The sequence below is a fragment of the Geotrypetes seraphini genome, chromosome 3, assembly GCF_902459505.1.
Source record: "Geotrypetes seraphini chromosome 3, aGeoSer1.1, whole genome shotgun sequence".
NCBI lineage: Eukaryota > Metazoa > Chordata > Amphibia > Gymnophiona > Dermophiidae > Geotrypetes > Geotrypetes seraphini.
Genome location: NC_047086.1, coordinates 375,084,424 through 375,110,868, shown reverse-complemented (window position 1 = coordinate 375,110,868; position 26,445 = coordinate 375,084,424). Strand labels below are relative to the sequence as shown.

The window sequence follows — 26,445 nt, the reverse complement described above, 5'->3', positions numbered from 1 at the left end:
GAAGAGAAGGGCCGCTGGAGTGCAATCGGGCCCACAAGTCTTCCCCCAAACTTGGGACATAGGAAGGAGGGAGGGAATAGAAAGAGACAATTGTTGGGCCTGAGGAAGTAAGGAAGGAAAGAAAGAAGGAAATAATTATCTAGTGCAACCAGAAATCACCAGACAACAAAGGTAGGATTTCAAGTTAGTGATCAAAATCTGTTTGCTGCAGTAATTTGTCTATTTTTCTAGGAGGCTGGGTTCAGAGGCACAATTTGGTTCAGAATATTTTTTTCTTGGTTTTTCATCCTCTAAATCTAGGTTGCATCTTATGGTCAGGTGTGTCTTATGGAGCAAAAAATACGGCAACTATTTTTTTCTGAGGCCCTCCAAGTACCTACAAATCCAAAATGTGGCCCTACAAAGGGTTTGAGTTTGAGACCACTGATCTAGAAGGTTCAAAGTGCCAAGGCCAGACCAGAGGGGGATATCCTGAGAATGGGCTGAAAGAGCCTTCCTTCTTCAGTACCATAAAGTAAATGGGAGTACTGGCCTTTACCCCAGTCTCCCTTAGGCATGGGAACAACAGTTCTTAAATTCAATAATCACATTAAAGTTGTTAGCATAGCTGCTTTATTGGCTGGAGTATGACAAGAGGTATCTATTAATAAATCCGTGAGATGGTAGGAAAACTCCAGCATATATTCCCACCTCAACACATCCAGTACCCAATGGTCAAATATCTGGATCCACTCCTGCTGAAGCAGCCTTTAAACGGTGTCCAACACCTTTTCTGTCAGAACAAACTGGGTTTTTCCAAGTTGAAAACGAGACTATTGAGAAGATCCACTCTTGTCTGGCTGTTATCCTGGAGCTTTGCCCTTCCATCAGCCAAATGCAAGAATTTTCCAGTAACATCTGAGGTTTTGAGTCCCCTAAATCTTTTACTAACTTCATAAGTTGGAGTAGCAACAAAGCGAAGAAGCCAACTAGGGGAGGTGGGCGGGTTATGAAAATGTTTGCCTGCTGTCCTCAGAGAACACCTGCTACAGGTAAGTAAGTACCTCTGCTTTCTCTAAGACAATCGGGCATACGCAATATTCTCACAATAACAATCAAAAATAGTAGCAAACAAATACTACCAGCCAGAAGTGGGCAAGCCAGTAGAGATATCAATTATCACAAAAGGTGGAGAAAAAGCCTCAAAAATCATATATAAGGACAGCAGACCACAAGGACTTTAAGCTGCCACACTTCTTGTCATTGTCATATAATATCTGGTATCTAATAACTGATGATAAGCTTCCTTGGTGTATTCTGAAACATTTTGAATCACAATGCCGCCTCCTTTGTCAGCTCTTTGAATGATAATTGAGCTATCATTTTGCAAGTTTTTTATGATGTTATTTTGTTCTTCTGATAAATTAAACTTGATCCTATGGTTCCTTTTTTCCATAGTGTCAATGTCTCGCAAAACTAAACGCTCAAATGCTGCTATTGAAGCATCAGGGGGACCTGGAGGGATCCACCAAGATTTATATCTGAGCCCTTCTGGAGTTTCCCTAAGGTTGGAAATGGGCCATACCACTGACGATTTCAGGTATATGGTCCTCTTCCAAGTGTTTGGCTTTACAGGTGATTTAACAAATTTGTTATCTCTCAGAGAACATAAGTTCATTTTTAACTGGTCAACTTTAGTTCCTCATGGTTTAAACGCTGAAATCGACTGGTTTCAATTGTAAATATTCCTTGGAGCTTTGGCACAAAGGTTATGATAATGAGATGACGTGTTCAGCGATGCTTCGGGATCCATTTTGGGGAAGGATTTAAAATGGGCTGTTTTTGTTTCTAAGCTCACTCATAGCCTGGGTTGGTTTCCCTCTGGGTTTGTATTAGCCAAGAGAAGGTATGTTTCTATCAATGAGTTTATACAACAACTTTTAGAAGTTCTCAACATATAGCGCAATGGAGTATGAATAAGGTGTTTCAGTGTTGTTATACTGATTGTTTATAATGGGTTTGATGTTTACATATCTATTTTCATATTTATTTTTATTTTATTATTTTATTGTATTCATTAGGGACCCCTCCTGAAGAAGGATACGAAACTCGAGTCGAGGGGCTCGGTTTCTCAGCTTGGCACTTAGTTGTTTTTAATATCAGAACTTTCAGAGCACAAGCACTTTTATGGTTCCAGTCTACGATTGCCGATTAAACCAACCAGGGGCCTCCCATCAATGTCTACAGATAAGTTACCTATATATACAAAGTAGTATATGTGTCATCAATGGTGACTCAGGGAGGCAGTGACTGTAAAGGCGATGATGGTCCCACCGGCAACCATAGTTGAGTGACAACACTGAACATAATTGGTTGTAGGGTCTGAGCACTTTACACAATAATTTTTTTTTTTTTTTTTGATGAATTTAAATTATTCAGAACTGTGGTATTAGATTGTGATCATTTATACATCACAGAATATTCACCTCTATTTCCCTAGTAGTTGAGTATACAATTCTGGAATAGATTAAACATTGAATATACAGGAGCCAAAAAGTGTTCTCAATTTTCAAATGACAAAAGTAAAGTGTCTTTCCATAAGAAAAATTAGCAAGTTCTGTGCCCGTTCACTACCTCAGTGTAAAAACTTGTGCTTAAACGAACACTGCAGAAACAGGCACGCTACTTAAACGCCATACTTAAAGCCATTTCTCCGATATTAGCAATGACCGTTTCACATTAGGGAAAAAAGCAAATTAAATTAGGTCCTCCATCTTTACATATAGTGGATGAAATAGAACACACCGCTCTCCAACTAGAGGGCTTAAGCAGCAAGATCTTGGTCACAGTCAAAACGATACTTACCAAAACTGTAATCGCCCTTATATATCAATCTCCTCTCACAGTTCCTTGCCAACAATGAAATAGCTATACAATGTGTCATAAAATAAAAAATATTTATAACACTTATGGTCCTCTTTACAAAGCCACAGTAGCGATTCTCCCGTAGCAAATGTACCAAAGCCCATAGGAACTGAATGGGCTTCGGTGCATTTGCCACAGAAGAAGTATTACCGTGGCTTTATAGAAGGGACCCTTAGTAAAATGTCTAAGTTAGCATATTTTCTTCTGGAAAAGGATGCCAATTCGCGATTGTTATCCAATTTTATAACTATTAGCTTGCGCGCATATTTTTCAAGAGCAGACAACTTACTTGCTTTTGCCCATCTGTGCTGCTGCATGAACTGGCAACTGCCAGGCCTCCTCATTGCAGTATAGATTTGGATTCGCCCCTTTGGATAACAGTAGCGCCACACATTGGTCATACCCCTCCTGAGAAGCAATAAATAACGGGGTGGCTTTGTCCTTGGCTTGACAATTGACAATAGCACCTGCCATAAACAAAAATGCAAAACAGCAATCCTCCTTTGTCCCAAAATGAAAGCGAGATGATCAACAGTCTTTATTACTTTTATATAATTTCAATTTTGTACTTTCAATTCTAGCACATTTTGTTCTCTCTCTCTTCTGCAACATGTTAACATTCCAGACAGAAAAGGTACTTGCTATGAAAAACTTTTGTAGTTTTACCTTACTGTGTAACATCATCATCAAAACCATTAAAACGCCAATGATAAATTTAAACTATTTAGAGCAGTGGTTCTTAACCTTGTTGGAGGTACTGAACCCCACCAGTTTCATATGCGTGTTCACCGAACCCTTCTTTATTCCCTTAGTTTTGCCGGAGCTAGACTAGAATTACTCAACTTGGCATTGCAAATCATGCAATTAGGACGCTGACTCCCATCACGTTCCGTTATACATGTGAATCCATATTGTACATATTCGTCCGACCACTTTCGTATTTTGCTCGACATAGTTAGTAAGGGATTAAAATATTAAGATAGGTATCACACGACGTACCATCACAACAGTTACAATTCGACTACTGTGCGCATCAAATCCCCTGCAGCACAGATAGGCCAAGCGATGTTGCGTGATCACCTGCAGCCAATTATGGACAAGCGGGGCGTATCATCACGAATCATAAGCGCTTCAGTCACGTTCAATCATCTATCAGTTAAATCACAAATTTTGATCAGGAATTGATGGATGTATATAAGGCGTTAGTTACAGATTGATAGATCAAGAAACCGAGTACACGATCAGTCTTGATCAAAATCACTGAATAACTGATAGATGATTGAACGTGACCGAAGTGCTATATGAGTCGGAGGTGTGTTTTGACCTCCGCCGAACCCGCGAGACTGACTCACCGAACGAACCCCTGGAGTTCGGTCGAACCCAGGTTAAGAACCACTGATTTAGAGATTCTTGAAATTGCTTAGTAGCAAGTGATAAATATTAGAATCAGTTCTGGTCACAAGTCCAGTTCACCAGATGTGAAACAAGACTCCTAGGCTAAAATGAGCATAATCTTATGAAGAAAGTCAGATATTAGCAAGTGCAGACCATGAGCTTTGCAACTAGTCTTAACTGGGAAGAAAATCAGGCAAAAGAACACAGTTTGAACCTCAGTGATATAAAATGCAGAGTCTAGAGAATGACATGAGCGATCTATCTCCATCCTCGTTCTGCGAGTTCTGTCCCTATCAGCTCTGCCCTCATGTGCACAAGCCTCGAACACTCATTGGGCTTAGACGTGTCATTCTCTATGCCATCACTTTAGTTCACAAAATGGGATTTCTAGTACAAATAGATTACTAAAGAGCGAAGTCTTTTATAGACTACTATTAACTAAGGACACCAAAGAGTGACTTATTTACAGCTGATGACAGAGGTATAAAAATGTAATTAGCTCTGATTGAGGACAGCAAAATACAACACATGCTCCTGTACAGCAAGTACAGTATCATTACAATTATTTAATAAATTGATGAAACTCTAAAATACCTTGCAAGAGTAGAAAGTTGAATCTGTGTTCCATCCAAAAGAGAACACGTCCATCAATCAATATGCCAATAATCTTGCTCAGTGCCATAGAGAATGACACGGGGACAAATTTGTCCCCATCTCTGCAGGACCTCAATATCCCATCTTGTCCCCGCGAGTTATGTGCAAGCTTAGAAACATAGAACATAGAAATATAGAAGATGACGGCAGAAAAGAGCCACAGCCCATCAAGTCTGCCCACTCTATTGACCCACCCCCTTGAGTCTGAGTGCTAGTGACCTTGACTTGACCCTCGTAGGGATCCCACGTGGATGTCCCATTTATTCTTAAAATCGAGCACGCTGGTGGCCTTGATCACCTGCACCGGAAGTTTGTTCCAGTGATCTGCCACCCTTTCCGTGAAGAAATACTTCCTGGTGTCACCACTAAATTTCCCCCCTCTGAGTTTGAGCGGGTGCCCCCTTGTGACTGAGGGTCCCTTGGGAAAGAATATATCTTTTTCCACCTCGACACAACCAGTGACGTATTTAAATGTCTCAATGCCTTAACCGCACAAGTCTCGAACATTTATGATTTTAAAATGTTTTAAGCTTATGCAGATGAGGACAGAGCTTGCAGGAATGGGACATGGACAGATCCATGGGGACGGGACAGGGATAGAGAGGTCCTGGGGGGAAAGGGAACATCTGTCCCCGTGTCATTCTCTACAAAGTTTATTAAGATTACGTCCTGACAAATTAGTAAGATGTACATTACATGGCGACAAGTAATAAATACTAAATAAAATCATAAATCAGTTAGTTGCTATCTTCATTCACAACTATACAAAACTATTAACTTTATAACTTGCAATGCAAATGAACTCCTGTGCATACAGCTAACTTCAGAAGTTAGGTCACTCCTCTAAAGCTGAATATGCTCAGAGACATAGAAGCAAAAACAAGAGGTATTTACCCCAAGAATATCGCCTCACCACCCAATCATCGCATGTGCTTAAAGTGCCTTCAAACACCTTTGAGTGCTGTATATCCCAGTCTAATTGTTTTCAAAAAGTGTTCAATTAGAATGACAAAATACTTAACTTTTTCAGAGGTTCCGACAGGCTAAACCTGCTTTGCTCCTGTGTCAGGGAACCAAAAAGAGATTTAATCGATTATAAAGATGGTATAGTCTCTGATAGGAATTCATAACAACTTCATAAGCATACATTTTCGTGAAGAAAATGTATGCTTGAATAAAATATATGCTTATGAAACTGTTTTGAATTCCTAGCGATATTTCTGGGGTAAATACCCCTTGTTTTTGCCTCTGTGTTGTCTGAGCATATTCAGCCTTTGAATTATATATATGAGAAGTCTAATGCTTATGTGCACGAGGTTGACTATTGAACTTGACTATTGACTATTGAACTTGACTATTGTAATGCCATTTACCTATGCTTAACAAAAAAAAAGCCTCCAAAGACTCCAGCTTATTCAGAACACAGCAGCCAAGCTGATTTTTGCAAAACGTAAATCTGACCACGTCTCCCCACTCCTGGCCAATCTTCATTGGCTCCCAGTGATTTCCAGAGTCCAATTCAAATGCTCTTGCCTGGCTTTTAAGATTATTCAAGGCATCCTTCCTTCCCTAATCCCACTTTCTTTCAACTCCTCGTGCCCTGACTCCACCAGGACCGCCCATAAATTAAAACTATCCTTCCCCTCCCTACATGGTATTCTCCACGCAGGTAAACTGGGAAAATCACTTCTTTTCAAAATTACAGGTCTCTGGAATGACCTTACTATCCCGCTGCAGAACCTGAGCTCCCTCCATTTATTCCGCAAGCAACTAAAAACCTGGCTCTTCTCTAACATGTCATTTCTTTTCCCTTACTTTTCCACTCGATTTATAAACTTATGCAAACCTTTTCCTACCCTTTCTCATTTTTAAGTTCTTGTAAACCGTGCCGAGCTCTACTTCCGTGGAGATGATGCGGTATATAAACTTAAGGTTTAGTTTAGTTTAGTTGTTAATTTTTTTTAGAGAAGTGACCTTTATTCTTTATATTCAACCAGTCTGGTACACCCTCAATCACAAATAGTGATTAATTCCCCCCCCCCCATTGATATTTTGAACTTCAGAAGTTAAGCAAAGGAACAAAGCATTTACCTTGCGATGCAAGTATTCTTAAACTCTCCACTTGTCCATATTGAGCAGCTATAAATAAGGGTGTGATTCCAAAGTCATCCTGGCATTCCTTGTCGGCTTCATTCTTTAGCAGAAGTTTCATTATCTCAGTGTATTCCTGGAATACAAAATGTTCTCTGTGTGTCAAATTCCTTGTGCAACAAGTGACCCAACCCTACCTTCATCTTATCCAAAGCAGCAGAGGAAAAATTTAAATCTAAACTTTTTAACCTCCTTAGTCAGTCAGATCAATATGAGGAGAAAACTTAAAAATCACAAATTTCCATTTAATGGTTTTTCCATTCTACCTCAAAAACAAGCATAAATATGAGTGTTAGTTTGCATATTAAATTAACTGTTTATACTAAAATATGCGTATTATAAAAATGTAGTGCATTTGTTCCTTTTAAAGTATCACCAACACTTTTAATCTTTAAATAATAACTGTATCTCACCACCCTCTATATCTTCTGTAGCCTACTTTTGCAAATCTCAAAAGATCATTAGCATTTAGACTGTCTTTTCTGTACTAGTTGAACCACCATAAATCACAGAAGCGCAAGAGACAAACTGTAGAGACTTCCATTTTAAAGGGTAACATGCACGATTTACAAGAGAATGAAAATAATGAATTTATAGGCTACCTTAAAAGAAGCCTGGTGCAAAGCAGTCCATCCAGACCAAGAATGGGATCCATTAACATTGGTTCCATGTCTGAGTAAGAGCTTTACAACATCTGCATGTCCATTTTCAACAGCTAGGAAAGGAGCAGTAAAACACAGATTTGAAAAAGAATGGTTGTCAAAGGCATGTTAGGTGAATCGGCCGTCTCAGTTTTTATGCGATTGCAATTCTGCTGCAGGCCTGGCATAATCAAAGCAAATTCTCATCAGGTAAAAGAGGAGATCACTGCGAAGGGGACTTGAACACCCCCTAAGCATTTCAGTGACACTATACAGAATAAGCTCAACGTTGAATAATGATTGTCCCTGCTGGGGAGGCTGTTTCCAGATCTGTGAATAGCTGGTATAATCATACACTTTCTTTCCTGTTTTATTTTTCCCAGTAGCCTTTTTTCTCACCTAGCCAAATCCCGAATCAGGGGTTCATGCTTTTTGATCTCAGGTTAATAGTTAAATGAGATTTTAGGGTAAGAAATAAGGACAAGCCCCCCCCCCCAAATTCTATCACTAGATTGTAAGCTCTTTTCAGCAGGGACCGTCTCTTCTGTGTTTCGATGTACAGTGCTGCGTATGTTTAGCAGTGCTATAGAAATGATTAGTAAAACATTGCAGTGCTCCCCTGCAAGTTTGCGGTTCGCGGTCCTGGTCATTCACGGTATTTTTCAACCGCGAATGACCAGGCAGGAGAGGGCAGCCGGAGCGCTGCGAGTGAGGGAAATCACTCGCTGTATGCTCCGACCGCCTATTCCTGTACTAAAGTCAGGCCTCACCAATCAGGAGCTGCCTGTCAAACACAGTAAAAAAACACGGTATTACAAAAGAGCGCTTGCTGCTTAGCAGTTAAAGGAGTGGGCAGATCCAGGGAAGCTAGGATGCAAACTCTAAGGGCTCCTTTTACTAAGGTGAGCTAGCGTTTTTAGCGCACGCAGGATTTTAGCGCACGCTAAACCCGCGCTATGCTTCTAGAACTAACGCCAGCTCAATGCTGGCATTAAGGTCTAGCGCACGGCAATTTAGCGCATGCTATTCCACGCATTAAGGCCCTAACGCACCTTTGTAAAAGGAGCCCTAAGACTCACCAGCAATCCTTATCTTGAGTAAAATCACTATTTCTCACTGCCTCAGGTACCCACTTGTAAGCTCTTCTTGGCAAGAACCAACTGCTGCTGAATGCTTATCACCATTGAACATTGCTGCACATGTCAGCAGTGCTATAAAAATAGGCTTCCTTCTAATAGAAAGGAGCAGTTTTAATGTCTCAATTTAAAAATATATACAATATAACGAGATTTTTATATACAGTCCTTACTATTAGCTCTAGACAGCTTACAAATAAATCAGTAAGTTATAAAAGTAAACATACCAACTAGCTATACACTATACTAGCTATAACATGGTAAATGACAGCAGATAAAGACCCAAGTGGTCCATCTAGTCGGCCCATTATTTATTTATTCAATTTTATATACCGTTCTCCCAAGGGAGCTCAGAACTGTTTATATGAATTTATTCAGGTACTCAAGCATTTTTCATGTCTGTCCCAGTGGGCTCACAATCTATCTGGGGCAATGGGAGGGATTAAGTGACTTGCCCAGGATCACAAGGAGCAGCGTGGGTTTGAACCCACAACCAGAGAATGACACAGGGAAAAAAATCTGTCCCATCACTGCCCTGTCACTGGACCACCGTCCCGCTAGCCCCTTCACCGCCCCGTCCCTGTCCCTGCAGCATCCATACAAGCCTCAGTAATGCAATATTTAGCTTATTCTTTCCTTATAAATCAAAGTTCTGGCTGCTGAACTGGAGAAAGATATGTTCAGTTGGAAGGGCTTTGTTTATACATTTTTATCAACACAACTAATATACTACTTTATCCTAAAGCAAAAATAAATAAATAAATAAATAAAAATTTTCTACCTTTTTTGTCTGGTTTCTGCTTTCCTCAGCTCCTCATTCAATTCCTTCCATCCACTGTCTGTCTTCTCTCTGCGCCTTCCATTTGCTCTGTTACTGTGCCTCTCCCTTCATCCCTCCCAATTGGTCTGGCACCCATCTTCTTCCCTCCGCTCCCCCATAGTCTGGCATCTCTGTCTTCTTCCCTTCCAGCGTCTTCTCCCCACTCTGTCATCCCCATTTCCCTTCAGCGTCTTCTCCCCACTCTCTATTCCCCTTCAGCATCTTCTCCCCACTCTCTCTTCCCCATTTCCTAGCATCTTCTACCTACTCTCTCTTCCCCATTTCTCAGCATCTTCTCCCCACTCTTGTCATCCCCATTTCCCTTCAGCATCTTCTCCCCACTCTCTGTTCCCCATTCCCCTTCAGCGTCTTCTCCCCACTCTCTGTTCCCCATTTCCCAGCGTCTTTTACTTACTCTCTCTTCCCAGCATCTTCTCCCCACTCTGTCATCAAGTTTCAAGTTTTATTTTGACTTGATGAATCGCTTATTTACTTTACTAAGCGATTTACAAATTTAAAAAAAGGTATAAGCATATACCAATTTGGTCATTAAATATAATGGGTTTAACTAACAGACTAACAGATACATAAGGTAAGAAGGGCAGAACTACAATTGTTTATATTAGAATATAGGAGAAGACATGAATGGAAAGAACAATAGGGGGGTAAAGTAGAAATAAGGAAGGACTAAAATAAACTTTGAGCATAGCTAAAGATTAAAAGCATCTTTAAAAACAAAACTCTTCAAATTGCCTTTAAAGCGACTTAAATCATTTTCTTCTCTTATATACTGAGGTAAGGTATTCCATATTTGCGGGGCCATTACTGAGAACATGTCATGACGACGAGTTCCAATTACTTTCAATGAGGGAACTATTATAAGTTTTTGATTAGTGGACCTAAGGGAGCGTGATGTATTATGAGGAATAAGTAGTTTGTTAATAAATTGAGGTTCATTGGAAGACAAAGTTTTAAATACTAAAAGTAAGATTTTGAAAGTAATGCGGTGATTAACTGGAAGCCAGTGGGATTTGATCAGAAAGGGTGTAACATGATCGTATTTTTTGCCATTATGAATCAATTTAATGGCGGTATTTTGGACTATCTGAAGACGCCTCTTTTCTTTCTGAGTAATATTTATTAATAAAGAGTTACATTAGTCAAAGTTTAGTGATAACTAGGGAATGAATTAGTATGTCGAGTGATTTTGGCTCAAGAAACTTAGAAATTGAGCGAATCATTCGTAGCTTATAAAAGCAAGATTTAATGGTGTTACTTACATGTTCATGGTAGGAAAGCCTTTCATCAATAGTGACACCCAATATTTTCAAAGATTTTACTAACTTTAGATGGATGTTATCTAGGATGAATGGGATAGTCAGACATGTCTTTTTTTCCACGGGAAAAGTAAAGTTTTAGTTTTCTGAATGTTTAGGGCTAACATATTAGAATTAAGCCATTGCTTAATGTCCACTAACTTTCTGTTAATATCAATTATTTCTTCTTTATTTTCTGGATTTAAAGTGTGTAGAAGTTGGACATCATCAGCATATGTGAAAATAGTAAAGCCTATAGATTGATATAAGTTTAGTAAAGGGGATAGGAAAATATTGAATAATAGCGGGGATAGAATGGATCCTTGAGGAATACCATAATTGAGAGCATAGGATTTTGAAACTGTATCCTTGAAAGTAACAGTAGATGAGCGATTAGAAAGGAATTAAACCAATCAAGTATTTGGCCACAAACTCCTATAGATTTCAGTATTTCAAGAAGTAACACATGATCGATAGTATCGAATGCTGCTGATAGATCAAAAGAGAAAAGAATAACAGAGTTATGATGATCTAAATGATAAAGTATGTTCGTGGTCAAACCAATTAGCGAGTACTCTGTAGAATGGTTTTTCCTGAATCCTGTTTGGTTTGGGTGTAAGACATTGGTTGTTTCGACAAAGTCTGATAGCTGTTCGAATACTAATCTTTCTGTTAGTTTAGCTAGAAACGGAATATTAGCTATAGGACGATAATTTGAGGCGTCTTCCGGACTAGCTTTGTAATCTTATTATTGGAAGAACTGAGGCCTTTTTCCATGCTGAAGGTAACAGACCAAGTTTTAAACTATTTAGAATAAGGGTGTGGATGAAAGGACCAAAACACGAGAAAAGTTGTTTTAGAATTAATGGAGGAATGATCTCTGCTCGAGAGCCTTTTAAGTTGACTCTTTGGAAAAGACGCTTCACATCATCTAAAGTAGGAAGATTAAATGTAGAACATTTAGCTAGCGGTAAATGGTAATCATTTGGGGTGTAAGTAGTTGGTTAATTGTGGCAGGAACAAATGTTTTCCAAATATCATTAATCTTTTTGCAAAAGTTGTCAGCGAGATCTTGGGCTGTTAGGCCATTTATCGTATTAGTATCTAGTCTCTGAGGATTAGGGGCAATAGCTTTGACAATGGAATCGAAGGATTTTTTGCTTTTGAGATTTTATTAGAATAGTAGGGTTTTTTCGCAAGGTTAATTTTCATCTTGTAGTGAGAAGCAAGCTCTTTGTAAAGTTTTAAATTTGTGGGTGATTTATTCTGTCGCCACTTCCTCTCAAGAGATCTTAAGTAAAGTTAGTTCGTCTCTGAGAACCACGGATTTTGTATTTTACGTGAGGAAATAGTTTTAGAGATCAAAGGTGCTTCTTTATCTAATAAGGATTGGATTGCTGAATTCCAGGTAATGAGCTGTTTTTCTAATGTGTCAGCATTTAAGTTTAATACTTTTGGATAATGTGAATAATGGAGATATGTTTGATAGTTCTAGTTTTGTGTAATTGGGATAGGAAATTTTTTTTTTGCACAGTGGATACTTTATGATTTGTTTAGAATGGAGCTTAATTGTAATAAGTTGATGGTCTGACCAGGGAACTGGTGTAACAGCGTCTTCTCCCCACTCTGTCATCCCCATTTCCCTTCAGCGTCTTCTCCCCACTCTCTCTTCCCCATTTCCCTTCAGCGTCTTCTCCCCACTCTTTCATCCCCATTTCCCTTCAGCGTCTTCTCCCCACTCTTCATCCCATTCCCTTCAGCGTCTTCTCCCACTCTCGCTTCCCCATTTCCCTTCAGCATCTTCTCCCCACTCTCGCTTCCCCATTTCCCTTCAGCGTCTTCTCCCCACTCTTTCTTCCCCATTTCCCAACGTCTTCTTCCTACTCTCTTCACCATTTCCCAGCGTCTTCTCCCCACTTCCTCCACCCCACCTTCCCCAGGTCTCTTCAGTGTCTGTTTTTCTCCACCCCACCTTTCTTCCCTTTCTCCCTCCCTGCCCCTTACCTTCACTGCAGGCAATTTCTAAATATATTTCCTACCAGTAGCCAGAGCATTGAAATCACATGTGGCTGCAGGAAAGGTCATCTCTGATGCAACTTACGGTTGCATCAGAGATGACCCTTTACGGCAGCCACACGTGATTTCAATGCTCCGGCTGCTGGTAAAGAAGCACATTTAGAGAAATTCCCTGCTGCGAAGGTAAGGCAGGGAGGGCGATGAGATCGGGCTCAGGCGGAGATCAGGATGGATGGAGGGAGGAAGATGCTTGGGCAGCGATCAGGCTCATGCGGCGGCGATCAGGAGGGAGATGCTTGGGCGGTGGCGGCGATCGGGCGGCAGCTATCAATATGGAGGGAGCACGATCGGTGACCACGCACGTTCCCTCCCTTCACTGTGGCGGCAAGGCCATTCACAGCTCCTAGGGGTGGTGAATGGTCGTCTCCCCATACCTGCAGCAACCACTTCCTTTCTCTCCCCCGTTTCGGCGGGTTACCCTCGGCTACCAATCACCGTGTCATTCTCTACCCACAACCTCAGGATGCTGCATCACACTCATTAACAATACATGATTAAATTGGCTTGGGTCTCTTTTCTTTGATATTTCTGGGCCATAGACTGTAAAGTCCACCCGGTTCTGTCCTAGGTTCCAAATGCTGGAGTTAGCGTCCAAGCTCACTTCGACCTGTCCAACCATCCTGTTATTTACAGGATATCTACCGTAAACTCTGGCCAGTAGCATCCTCATGTTCCAAGTTAGTGGAGTTTTTACTGATGCCCTCCCCGGCCCATCCTACACCAAATCAACATATATAGGACACAGACTGTGCAAGTATGTCCAGTACTAGCCTTAGTTCTTTAAATTTTACCATTCATTTTCTAGTTAGATATCCTGTGTTTATCCCACACTTTTTGGAATTCCATCATCGTTTTCCTCTCCACCCCTTCCCTCAGGAGGGAATTCCAGGAATCCACCACCTTCTCCATGAAAAAGAATTTCCTAATATTACTCCTAAGTCTTCTTCCATGTAACCTCAATTTTTGCCCTCTAGTTTTACCATTTTCCCTTCTCTGGAAAAGATTTGAACATTGAGATCTGTGTTGCAGTAAGGGGACACTATAACTATTTCCTGAGGACTAGACTGATATTATTTTTGTTATTCTATTATGTTAATATGTTAGTATGTTAATAAATGTTTAATATGGTGCATTAGTTAGGGCTTTAATGCACGGAATAGCGCGCGCTAAATTGTCGTGCGCGCTAGATCTTAACGCCAGCATTGAGCTGGCGTTATTCTAGAAGCATACTGCACGGTTTAGCGTCAATGTAAACTTCAGCGACAGCTGATTTCGCTCTCAGAAATGCCAGACAACCTGGGATGGAGGAAGACTCCAAACGGGACTAGCAGCAATGCAGTAAACCCAGTTTTAATATCTAAAATCCTCAAAATATGAATATACATAATGTCGAAGAGAGTCACTAGTTTCGCGACTGTGATCGCTATAATTAAAAAACTGATAAAGGACTCCTGCTGATCCAACTGTATTTCATTACGTTGTTCTACTGTCCTTGAGTGTTACACAAACAATTACGCCTCTTTAAACTGTATTTATTCTTTTGTTTTCTGTTTTTTTACTCTTTGTTTTTTGTATGATTTTATCTCTGCCTTTATTTCTTTACTGTTTCTGGTCCTGTCTTATGTTAGTCATTGAAACCTATCAGATTCCGATGAGGATTTACAAGAAAAGGTGCCACTCAATCTGCAAATTTGACCCCTGGATATACTTCCCATGGTCTCTGGGCCACATAAAATTCAATGGCTACACGATACTCTCTAGTTTCAAACTACTCAGATCCCACAAAGTTCATTACTATGATATACCTGAGAATAGCATTTCATCTACACAACCTTTTAAGGTGATTAGGGTGAAAAGCTATTTTAAGTCAAAAGGCTTTACACGGAAAGTACTTTTCCCCCATACTGTGCCTATGAAAAAACCTGCAAGTTTTCCCCAAAGATTTCCTATGTCATATGCTTCTCTAAATATATTCAGCTCCTGTGTTGCTAGTTTACAAGTCAAACTAGCTTTTCTTCCTATCATCCATCTGCAGCATTAACCCAGCTCACGAAATCAGGCTGCTTCCTATCTGCTCTATACATCATTACTAAGAATCGCTAGAAGGAATCACTTCAGAACCAGAACTTGTTTTTAGGTTATCAGGCTGTCAGTAATGATATATGAAGCTGCTAAAAGACAGTTTGTTTCTCAGAAGAGAGGCTGACCTTAAAGAAAGTGCAGAGAGGAAAAAAAATAGTTGCTTTTGACTTAAAAAAAAAATAAGATATGCAACTTGGTAAAAATGAAAACAAAACCTAGTCAGAAAACTTATTTAAATAGGAAATGAGTTGTCACTGCACTGGTTTATTGTTTGAAGCAAGAGAGAGTTTGTGAGGTAGTTTTTAAAAGATTACTCTGAAAAATGAATGTTGGTCCAATAAAATATATCATAGAAAATGTGAGATCAATTAAGTCAAATCTATTTACTGCACGGTGCAGTAAAGAGTAAAACAAAGAACAATGATAGACGGTAAAAGGTATTCCTCAGACTGAAATACAAAAGGTTAGTAAAAATCATACTAAATTGAAACATTAACTTGAAACCAATTTTCCCATTAGAGCAATGCTATAAAAGAGGTGTGGGGGACTTACTCAATTTCAAGACTGAATACCTTATTGCTAACAAAACAACTCAGAATCCTACTCAGTGGCGTACCTAGGGTATGTGGCACCCGGGGCCCATCATTTTTTGACACCCCCCCCCCCCCCCATGTAAAAAAAATTTTTTTTTTTTTTTTTTTGCAATAACCATGAAATGGAATAAATGGTCAGAATAGAAACAGGCAGTGAAAATTTTCTTTTATTGAACCTCATATATGTAACCATTATTCCAAACATAACATAACATAAATTATGTCTAAATTGTCATGACATTAGAAGTACATATGGAGTAGTTGCAGGTGATGCTTGGGACAGTTCTGATTGTGTTAGTTCGGTTTTATGTGTTTTTTGAATAGAAGGGTTTTTATTTCTTTTTGAAGGTTTTGCAGTCTGTGGTTGATATCAATTGGTTGTAGAGTTGGGGGTCGAGTGTTGCAGCTCGAATGGCTAGGAGGTTGTCGAACAGTTTTTTTTCTTTTGACATTTTTGGTTGGAGGGTGTGTGAATGGTGCACAAGTTCTCCTATGTCTGTTTGAAGTGGATTGAATTATTTAGCTGAAGAAATTAGTTACCCCCCATTCCACACACATTAATTCTCTTCCATTTTTGTTCCCATTATAAAAAACACTGATAAGTTCCCAGAAAAAAAATACATTAAAATAAGAAGTGAAAACAAAGGCCCCTACAGATGAGAACATAACATAAGAATAGCCTAACTGGGTCAGACCAATGGTCCATCATGCCCAGTAGCCCATTCTCATGGTAGCCAATCCAGGACACTAATACCTGGTCAAAACCCAAAGAGTAGCAACATTCCATGCTACCGATCCAGGGCAAGCAGACACTTCCCCCATGTCTTAATAACAGATTATGGACTTTTACTCCAGGAATTTGTCCAAATCTTTCTTAAAACCAGCTACACTATCTGCTTTTACCATAACTTCTGGCCACTTCATTTTTAAGTTTAGATCTTTCCTTTCAAACAGAGACCTTGCTAGATGTCAAATACAGCACAAGGTAACTTCACATGGACTTAGCTGTGCAGGAAATGTGAATCTCCTCATACACCCACCATATAGTGCAAAAATGTGCAAAGGTCTGTTTTTTTCTTTCGATCACTACATAGCCTAATGCCACACAAGCAGCGCTGTTACAAACATATTCTGTAGGTCAATGCTAAGGATAACAAAGTTTCCTTCCTTGGACCAGAAGGAGATAAACCACTGGAAGAGATCCCAAAACAACACCCAAAGACCCACTCAGTGTGTGAATCAGTTGAGTGGAGTGGACTAACTGGGGGGTGGAAATGGGCCCGGAGTTTGCTCAGCAGAATTTCCCAGACCACCTCTTCCTCTCAACACATTGACACGCTGCCACCATCACCACTAGGAACACCTCACTGGGTAGGCCAGCTATGCTATAAACTTTATAAAACACATTATTATATTTTCTTATAAAGCACATATTTTAACTGACCTCTCTGACATCCTCAGCCTTTCCATTCACAAAAATAGAAGGAAGAAAAGTTCCCATTTCCTGCTGTCTCATGTCCCCGGCCTATACAATATTTTTTTTCTGCAGACCCTTCAAAAGTCTGACCAAATCCTCGTTTCACTTGCATTATAAAGTACTGAGGATGCCATCTCTCCCCAATCCCAGGTCCTAAAGTCTAAGACAGTAGCGCAAACTAATGCTGCCAGATACAGGAAAAAAAAATTTTGATTCGATTCAGCCCTATTGAATTGGTTTTTCAATTCGATTTTCCTGCCCAGTTGGGTGATTTTTTTCAAAACTCCTGGTGGGTTTTATAGCTTTTTCACCCCCTTTGGCTTCTCCTAACCACACTGGCGCTGTGGTGTAAATAAAATAAAGAAACAAAAAGGACTTTTCCTCTTTCTGTTAAATCCTAGCTCACGTTTGCAGTCCAACACCAGCTCTGGCAGGATACACATTTCAAATCTGACATGTTATAATCACAAAACAGAAAATAAAATTAATTTTTCTACCTTTTGTTGTCTGGTTATATTTCAAATCTTGTTGGTCCAAGGCTCTGGTTTTCTTCTGATAACTTGCTTGCCAGGGTCTCCTTCTTTCTGCATGCTAACCATCCATCTGCCAACTCTGTCCTCCCTTTCCATTTCCCTTCCCTTCCCAGGAAGTCTGGTATCTTTCCTTTTTTTCATCTCCCTCCACAGATCCACCTTTTCTTAACTACCCTTTCATCCGGCATCTCTCCCTCCTTCCCCACCATCCCAGAGTCCACCATCTCTCCGTTTCTTTTCCTAATTACCCTCCTATCCAGTATCTCTATCCCTCCTCCACACCATCCCTTGTGTCCAATTTCTCTCCCTTTCTGTTCCTTCCCTCCCTAAATCCCATGGTCCATCATCTCTCTCCCTCTCCTCTATTTTCAGACCCATTATTTCTTCCCCCCCCCAAAGTTTGGCATATGCATGTCTCTTTGAACACCCCCTTCCCTCCGTGTACTTCTAAATCATGGTCCCCCCCCAAAGGCCTGTCCCCCCTTAAAGGTCTGCCTGTCCCACCTTGAAGGCCTGCACCCCCCTTGAAGGCCTGTCCCTTCCCCTTGTAGGCCTGTCCCCCCCTTGAAGGCCTGCCTGCCTGTCCCCCCCTTGAAGGTCTGCACCCCCCGAAGGCCTGCACCCCCCCGAAGGCCTGTCCCCCACTTGAAGGCCTGTCCCACCCCCTTGTAGCTTCTCCCCCCCCTTGAAGGCCTGCCTGCCTTTCCCCCCTTGAAGGCCTGTCCCCCCTTGAAGGCCTGCACCCCCTTGAAGGCCTGCACCACCCCCCTCGAAGGCCTGCACTCCCTTGAAGGTCTGCACCCCCCCGAAGGCCTGTACTCCCCTTGAAGGCCTGTCCCCCCCCCTTGTAGGCCTGTCCCCCCCCTTGTAGGCCTGTCCCCCCCCCTTGTAGGCCTGTCCCCCCCTTGAAGGCCTGCCTGCCTTTCCCCCCTTGAAGGCCTGTTCCCCCCCTTGAAGGCCTGCACCCCCTTGAAGGTCTGCACCCCCCCAAAGGCCTACACCCCCCCCCGAAGGCCTACACCCCCCCCCCGAAGGCCTGCACCCCCCTGAAGGCCTGCCTGCCCCCCTTGAAGGCCTGCACCCCTTGAAGGTCTGCACCCCCCCCGAAGGCCTGTCCCCCCTTGAAGGCCTGCACCCCTTGAAGGTCTGCACCCCCCCCGAAGGCCTGTCCCCCCTTGAAGGCCTGCCTGCCTGCCTGTCACCCCCTCCCCCTTGAAAGCCTGCTTGCCTGCCCGCCCGCCCCACCCTGAAGGCCTGATGCCCCGACCCACCCCGAAGGACCGCTCGCCCCCCTGGCCTCCCCGCACCACCTATGAAGCAGCCGCAGCAGGATCGCGAAGTCAGCGTCAGCGATCCCTGCGCTGCTTCCTGCGCCACGGTCCCGCCCCTCCTCTGACGTCAGAGGAGGGGCGGGATCGCGGCGCAGGAAGCAGCGCAGGGATGCTGACGCTGACTTCGCGATCCTGCTGCGGGCTGCTTCACAGGTGGTGCAGGAAGGTCAGTGGGGCGAGCGGTCCTTCGGGGGTGGCGGGGGACTGAACGGCAAGGCCGGGAACACCCCCTTAGGGCTGGTACCCGGGGCGGCCCGCCCCCCCCCCACCCCCCCCTAGGTACGCCACTGATCCTACTATCTATAAAAAGTAATTATCCATAGTGTTCATGGCAGTGTGGCAGAGTGCATATGTGTAGACTCTACTCAGCACACACCACTTTGTGTAGGCCAATTGTGGGGGGTATATTTTGGTTATGAGGTAATTTTCAGAGAAATGCAACATTAGTGGGGATAGTATGCGAGATAATAGTGCATTTGCAGGGAGCAGACTGTGGGGTGTTAGACAAGTTTCATGGGGTAGAATTTGGAGATGGGAGCATTTTGTAAGGTAGTGACAGTTTCATGGGATAGTTTGAGGGTTGAAGAAGTTAATGCAGAAGGGTATTTTTTTTTTTTTTTGGAGTGGAGCACTTTGTAGGGGCCTAGAACATTTGAGAGTGATAACTCTTGGGGTGGGGGCAGTTTGAGATGGATTAGGGTTGTTGTGAAGTGGGGTAATTTTGAGGGTGGGCAGTTTGAGGGATGTTAGGGCAGTTGTGGGGGCTCTGTTCAGGAACTACAAGAGTGGCAAGATAGTTGTAGGGGGGGGGTAGGTTTGGGTTTTATTTTAGGAGTGAAAGAATTGTAGACTGTTAATTTTTGGAATTATTAGGAGGTGTTTTTTTTAATTCTTTATTTATAGTTTTAGAAAATATTACAGACAAGCTACAACTTAAGGAAAGAGAGAACAATTTAAAAAAAACCCAGAGGAACAACATCCATCAATAGGATAATAATAGGGAAAAAAAAACCAACTCTTTATATGGCCACAAAGGAAGGGGAGTGGATGGTAAAATGGAACTACTACACTTCTCCCTCCATATTCGCTGTGATAGGGGATTAACAGGCCGTGAATACAGAAAAACTGCAAATAACTTTTTCATATGTTATTCGTCATTTTCTATTAAAAACCATCGTGAATATGGTGAAACTGCGAATAACATGGTGGGAGACCTGGCCTGTTTCTAGGCATTTAAACTAGAAGGTGGGGGGTGGTGTATGTATGAAGGACAATTATAGAGACCACCCCTGGCAAAAGAAAAGATGTCATAGTAGTAAAGATTGCAACATAAACAATATCAGCAACTCATTTCTTAGCATTGCAACAGAAAGTGAAACGAAACAAATCTATACGAAAAAGCAGATTACCGTTGAAAAATAGCTGGAAAGCGATGACCACAAATGCTCGCATTCTAAGCAACAAAGTTCATGATCTGCATGCCCTGATGTTAGAGGCAGATCTAGATATTGTCGCTATCATAGAGACATGGTTCAGTGAATCACATGGATGGGATGCAAACATACTGGGATATAATCTTTATAGGAAGGACAGAGATGGTCAAAAAGGCAGAGGAGTAGCTCTCCATGTAAAGATCAATATCCAAGTGACCGAAATGCAAGGGACCTGGGGAGAGGAAGAAGCGATATGGATTGCTCTGAAAAGAGAAGATGGAACTTCTATCTAGATAGGTATACTCTACAGCAGTGTTCTTCAACCTTTTTACACCCGTGGACCGGCAGAAATAAAAGAATTATTTTGTGGACCGGCAAACTACTAGGACTAAAATTTAAAAACCCCGTTTACGCCCCATCTCCGCGAGCTCGGTCCCCGCAAACCATCTGATCCCATCTGCACAAGCCGCAATTATGATTTTATATTGAACGTATTTTATTAAAGTATAAAAAGAAACAATATTCTGAACAATTGTGATTTTATAAATACAAATATACAGAGCACGGACCAACAAAACCCGTGTCTCCCCTCCCCTTCACATATATCCCCCTCTACTATCAAGAAAACTGAACAAGCCAAGTTATTATAGAATGCTACATAGAAATATCGTGCTAACAGAATACTGCAGTCCCCAGTTATGTCTCTAGCAGGATATATAATTCAAATCTGATATATTCTAATGATAAAATAGAAATAAAATTATTTTTTTCTACCTTTTGTTGTCTCTGGTTTCTGCTTTCATCTTCTTTTCACTCTTTTCCTTCCAGCATCTGCCTGTTCCATCCAATGTCTGCCCTCTCCCCCTTCCATATGTATCTGACTTCTTTCTATGCCCTTCTTCCTTGTCCATACTCCTCTCTCCTTTTAACATCATTCATTCCAGCTTCATTGCCTTCTTCATTTTTATCTCTCCTACACCAGATCTAGCATCTTTATCCCTCTCTCATTTCTCTGCTGACCCCCTTTCCAGCATCAATGTCTCTCTACTTTCTCAATCCTCTCTCTCCCCTTTCTCTCATCTGATCTCTCCATTCCACCCTGACCCCTTCCCCTCCTGTAATCTCCCTGCCAGCTGTTTCCTTCCTTTTTTCTTTCTCCCTACCCTCCTTCCTTTTTTTCCTTCTCCCTTCCCTCCTCCCTCTATCCAACATTAACTCTTCCCATCCCTTTCCCTCCTCCCTCCCAGCAGCATCTCTCCTTCTTCTCCCTTCCCTCCTCCTTCTATCCAACATTAACTCTCTTCCCATCCCTTTCCCTCCTCCCCTCCCAGCAGCATCTTTCCTTCTTCTCCCTTCCCTCCTCCTTCTATCCAACAGTAACTCTCTTCCCATCCCTTTCCCTCCTCCCCTCCCAGCAGCATCTCTCCTTCTTCTCCCTTCCCTACTCCCTCTATCCAACATTAACTCTCTTCCCATCCCTTTCCCTCCTCCCCTCCCAGCAGCATCTCTCCTTCTAAGTCCTTCCAAGTCCAGTAACAGCTCTCCCTTTATCCAGCAGCTTCCCAGCCTCCTACAGTGGCTTCCTCCCCTTCCAGCAGCTCTCAGTACTTGCCTGCAGGAAGATGCCAGTAAATCACTTCCCTGGCAAATTGGAGAGCTGGTGGGAGGGGAGACAGCCACTGTGAAGGCTCCCCAGGATCTTGTTCGCACACGCTGACCATCTTCCTCCACCTGCACCTGAATCTGCAGCTCTCTCCGGTCTAATCGCAACTTCCCCGCGGCCCTCTTCAGCAACTCGGCAGGGGTGGCGATCAAGACACGCTGCCGACATCAGGATCTTCACTCTCTGAGTCCCGCCTATTTTGTTTCAACTTCCTGTTTCCGAACAGGCGAGACTCACAGAGGGAAGGCCCCGACGTTGGCACTTGGCAGCCTATCTTGATCGCCTGAGGCTGGGAGGAACATTAGTCAGCAGGATCCGCAGTCGGCAGGAAATTTAACTGCCGACTTGATCTCGCCGGCCCTGCGCGGACCGGCAGAAATTTTCTGCGGACCGGCACCGGATATATTAGTGAAAGGAGGAAGATGAAAAATGGAATAGCTAAACTAAAAGATGCTGGGAACCGATATGTGGAGAGTGATGAGGAAAAAGCAAATGTGCTAAACAAATATTTCTGTTCTGTGTTCACAGAAGAAAATCCTGGAGAAGGACCGAGATTGTCTGGCAGAGTTATATGAGAAAATGGAATAGATTCTGCGCCGTTCACGGAGGAGAGTGTTTATGAGCAACTTGAAAAACTGAAGGTGGACAAAGCGATGGGACCAGACGGAATCCATCCCAGGATACTAAGGGAGTTCAGAGAGGTTCTGGCGAGTCCTATTAAAGACTTGTTCAACAAATCTCTGGAGACGGGAGTGGTTCCTGGGGATTGGAGGAGAGCGGATGTGGTCCTTATTCACAGAAGTGGTCACAGGGATGAAGCAGGAAACTACAGGCCGGTGAGCCTCACTTCGGTTGTTGGAAAAATAATGGAAGTGTTGCTGAAAGAAAGGATAGTGTACTTCCTTGAATCTAATGGGTTACAGGATCCGAGGCAACATGGCTTTACAAAAGGTAAATCGTGCCAAACGAACCTGATTGAGTTTTTTGATTGGGTGACCAGAGAGCTGGATCGAGGACATATGCTAGATGTAATTTACTTAGATTTCAGCAAAGCCTTTGATACAGTTCCTCATAGGAGGCTGTTGAACAAATTTGAAGGGCTGAAGTTAGGACCCAAGGTGGTGAACTGGATTAAAAACTGGCTGTCGGACAGACGCCAGAGGGTGGTGGTTAATGGAAGTCACTCGGAGGAAGGAAAGGTGAGTAGTGGAGTCCCTCAGGGTTCGGTGCTGGGGCCAATCCTGTTCAATATGTTTGTGAGCGACATTGCTGAAGGGTTAGAAGGAAAAGTGTGCCTTTTTGTAGATGATACCAAGATTTGTAACAGAGTAGACACCAAAGAGGGAGTGGAAAATATGAAAAAGGATCTGCAAAAGTTAGAGGAATGGTCTAATGCCTGGCAACTAAAATTCAATGCAAAGAAATGCAGAGTAATGCATTTGGGGATTAATAATCGGAAGGAACCTTATATGCTGGGCGATGAGAAGCTGATATTAACGGACGGGGAGAGGGACCTCGGGGTGATAGTGTCCGAAGATCTAAAGGCGAAAAAACAGTGTGACAAGGCAGTGGCTGCTGCCAGAAGGATGCTAGGCTGTATAAAGAGAGGCGTAGCCAGTAGAAGGAAGAAGGTGTTGATGCCCCTATACAGGTTATTGGTAAGGCCCCACTTGGAGTATTGTGTTCAGTTTTGGAGACCGTATCTGGCGAAGGACATAAGAAGACTTGAAGCGGTCCAGAGGAGGGCAACAAAAATGATAGGAGGCTTGCGCAGAAGGCGTATGATGAGAGATTGGAAGCCCTGAATATGTATTCCCTAGAGGAAAGGAGGGACAGGGGAGTTACGATTCAGACGTTCAAATACTTGAAGGGTAGTAATGTAGAACAAAATCTTTTCCAGAGAAAGGAAAATGGTAAAACCAGAGGACATAATTTGAGTTTGAGGGGTGGTAGATTCAAGAGCAATGTTAGGAAATTCTACTTTACGGAGAGGGTGGTGGATGCCTGGAATGCGCTCCCGAGAGAGGTGGTGGAGAGGAAAACGGTGACTGAGTTCAAAGAAGCATGGGATGAACACAGAGGATCTAGAATCAGAAAATAATATTAAATATTTAACTAAGGCTAGTACTGGGCAGACTTTCACGGTCTGTGTCTGTATATGGCGGAAGAAGGGATTGATATCTACAAGATGGTGACAGTAACAGCCCAACACCACTGCCACGACAAACTGGGCGAGGTGTATGTGAGAAAAGGTAACCTCCATGACACAGGGCAGCAAGTGAAACAGAGTCTTCGGAGCAAATCCAGGTCTCAGTTAGTGCTAGCAGGTGGTGAAGGTAAGTTTGTTGGAAACAGAGCGGGCATTCCACAAGGCACATGAAAAAGGCGGAGAGGAACAGAAATAAGATTGGTTACAATGCGATGTGACTCGCATGAGTAGGGTAAGGGCTGGCTGGGAGGACTGGGATTGGGATTGATGTCCCCAGCAGAGAGCAAGAATAGGAGTAAGAGAATATGGATAAGTGTGGGAGAGCTGGGGGGGGGAGGGTTTGCACTGCAGTCAAGATGCATGCAAGTAGAGTAGACATGGCTGAATAAGAGGGAGAAAGTGTTGAAGCTCTCGAGCTGAGAAGAGGGTGGAGGACAAAAGGGAGAGTGAGGTGGTGAAATCAAAAAGTGAGTGATGTGGAGGTGGGGGGATTAAGGGCTCCTTTTACAAAGCCGCGTTAGCGGTTTAATGCACGTAATAGCGCACACTAAATTGCCAGCCGAGCTAGACGCTAACGACAGCATTGAGCTGGCGTTAGTTCTAGCCGCGTAGTGCGAGTTTAGCTAGCGCTAAAAAGCTACATGTGCTAAAACTGCTAACGCGGCTTTGTAAAAGGAGCCCTAAGTGGTTTGGGGTGAAAAAAAGAGATTGAGGAAAGTCAATATTAGAAAGACAAATACATTAATAAGAAAAATTTCAAGTCCTTCTTTAGATACGTAAAAGAAAAAAAACCTGCAAAGGAGGCGGTGGGACCGCTGGATAACCAGGGAAGAAAAGGGTACATCAAGGAAGACAAACAAATTGCAGACAGACTAAATTCCTTCTTTGCGTCTGTCTTTACAAAGGAGGATGCCGCAACAATACCAGAAGCAGTGAAAGTGTTCAAAGGAGTAATAGAGGATAGCCTCACCACAGTAGAAGTGGACTTGGACGAGATATACTATCAGATCGACAATCTTAAAAGCGATAAATCCCCTGGACCTGATGGAATTCACCTAAGAGTCTTAAAAGAACTGAAGGTTGAAATCGGAGAGCTTTTGCAAAAACTTGCCAACCTGGACAGATACCTGACAATTGGAAGATAGCGAACGTCACACCAATTTTCAAAAAAAGGATCAAGAGGAGAACCAGGCAACTACAGACCTGTGAGTCTTACGTCTGTCCCTGGAAAGATGGTTGAAGCACTGATTAAAGATAGCATAGTCCGGCACTTGGATACACACGACCTGATGAGAGCCAGTCAACATGGCTTCAGGAAAGGGAAATCATGTTTGACAAATTTACTTCAATTTTTTGAGACCATGAACAAACAAATTGATAGTGGAGAACCGGTGGACATAATATACTTGGACTTCCAGAAAGCATTCAACAAGGTTCCACATGAAAGACTTCTCAGGAAACTACAAAGCCATGGAATAGAGGGAGATATACTAAGATGGATAGGCAAATGGCTGGAGAACAGAAAGAGAGTAGGCATAAATGGGAAGTTCTCAGACTGGGAGAAAGTGACTAGCGGTGTACCCCAGGGCTCGGTACTTGGGCCTGTCTTATTTAATATTTTCATCAATGACTTAGAAGAAGGAACATCCAGTGAGATCATCAAGTTTGCAGACGACACAAAGCTATGCCAGGCAATCAGATCGCAGAAGGATAGCGAGGAACTCCAGAGTGACTTGTGTCAGTTAGAGAAATGGGCGGAGAAATGGCAGATGAAGTTTAATGTGGAAAAGTGCAAAGTAATGCATTTAGGCAGAAAGAACAAGGAACACGAGTATAGAATGTCAAGTGCAACTCTGGGTAAGAGCAAACATGAAAAGGACCTGGGTGTACTGATAGATAGGACCCTGAAACCGTCGGCACAATGTGCGGCAGTGGCAAAGAAAGCAAATAGAATGTTAGGCATGATAAAGAAAGGAATCACGAGTAGATCGGAGAAAGACGAGCAACGAAGCTAATAAAAGGTATGGAGAA

At 42.5% G+C, this 26,445-nt stretch overlaps 1 protein-coding gene across 1 annotated transcript in view; it reads right to left on the bottom strand.

Annotated features, from left to right (window-relative positions):
- ASB3 (ankyrin repeat and SOCS box containing 3) overlaps positions 1-26,445 on the bottom strand; it is a 109,820-nt gene that overhangs the window by 52,009 nt on the left and 31,366 nt on the right. Inside the window, exons 4-6 of the mRNA XM_033938548.1 lie at positions 7,707-7,819; positions 7,045-7,180; positions 3,194-3,371 (exon numbers count right to left, since the gene is read on the bottom strand). Coding sequence (XP_033794439.1) covers positions 3,194-3,371; positions 7,045-7,180; positions 7,707-7,819 — 427 coding nt within the window. The remainder of the gene's footprint in view (positions 1-3,193; positions 3,372-7,044; positions 7,181-7,706; positions 7,820-26,445) is intronic.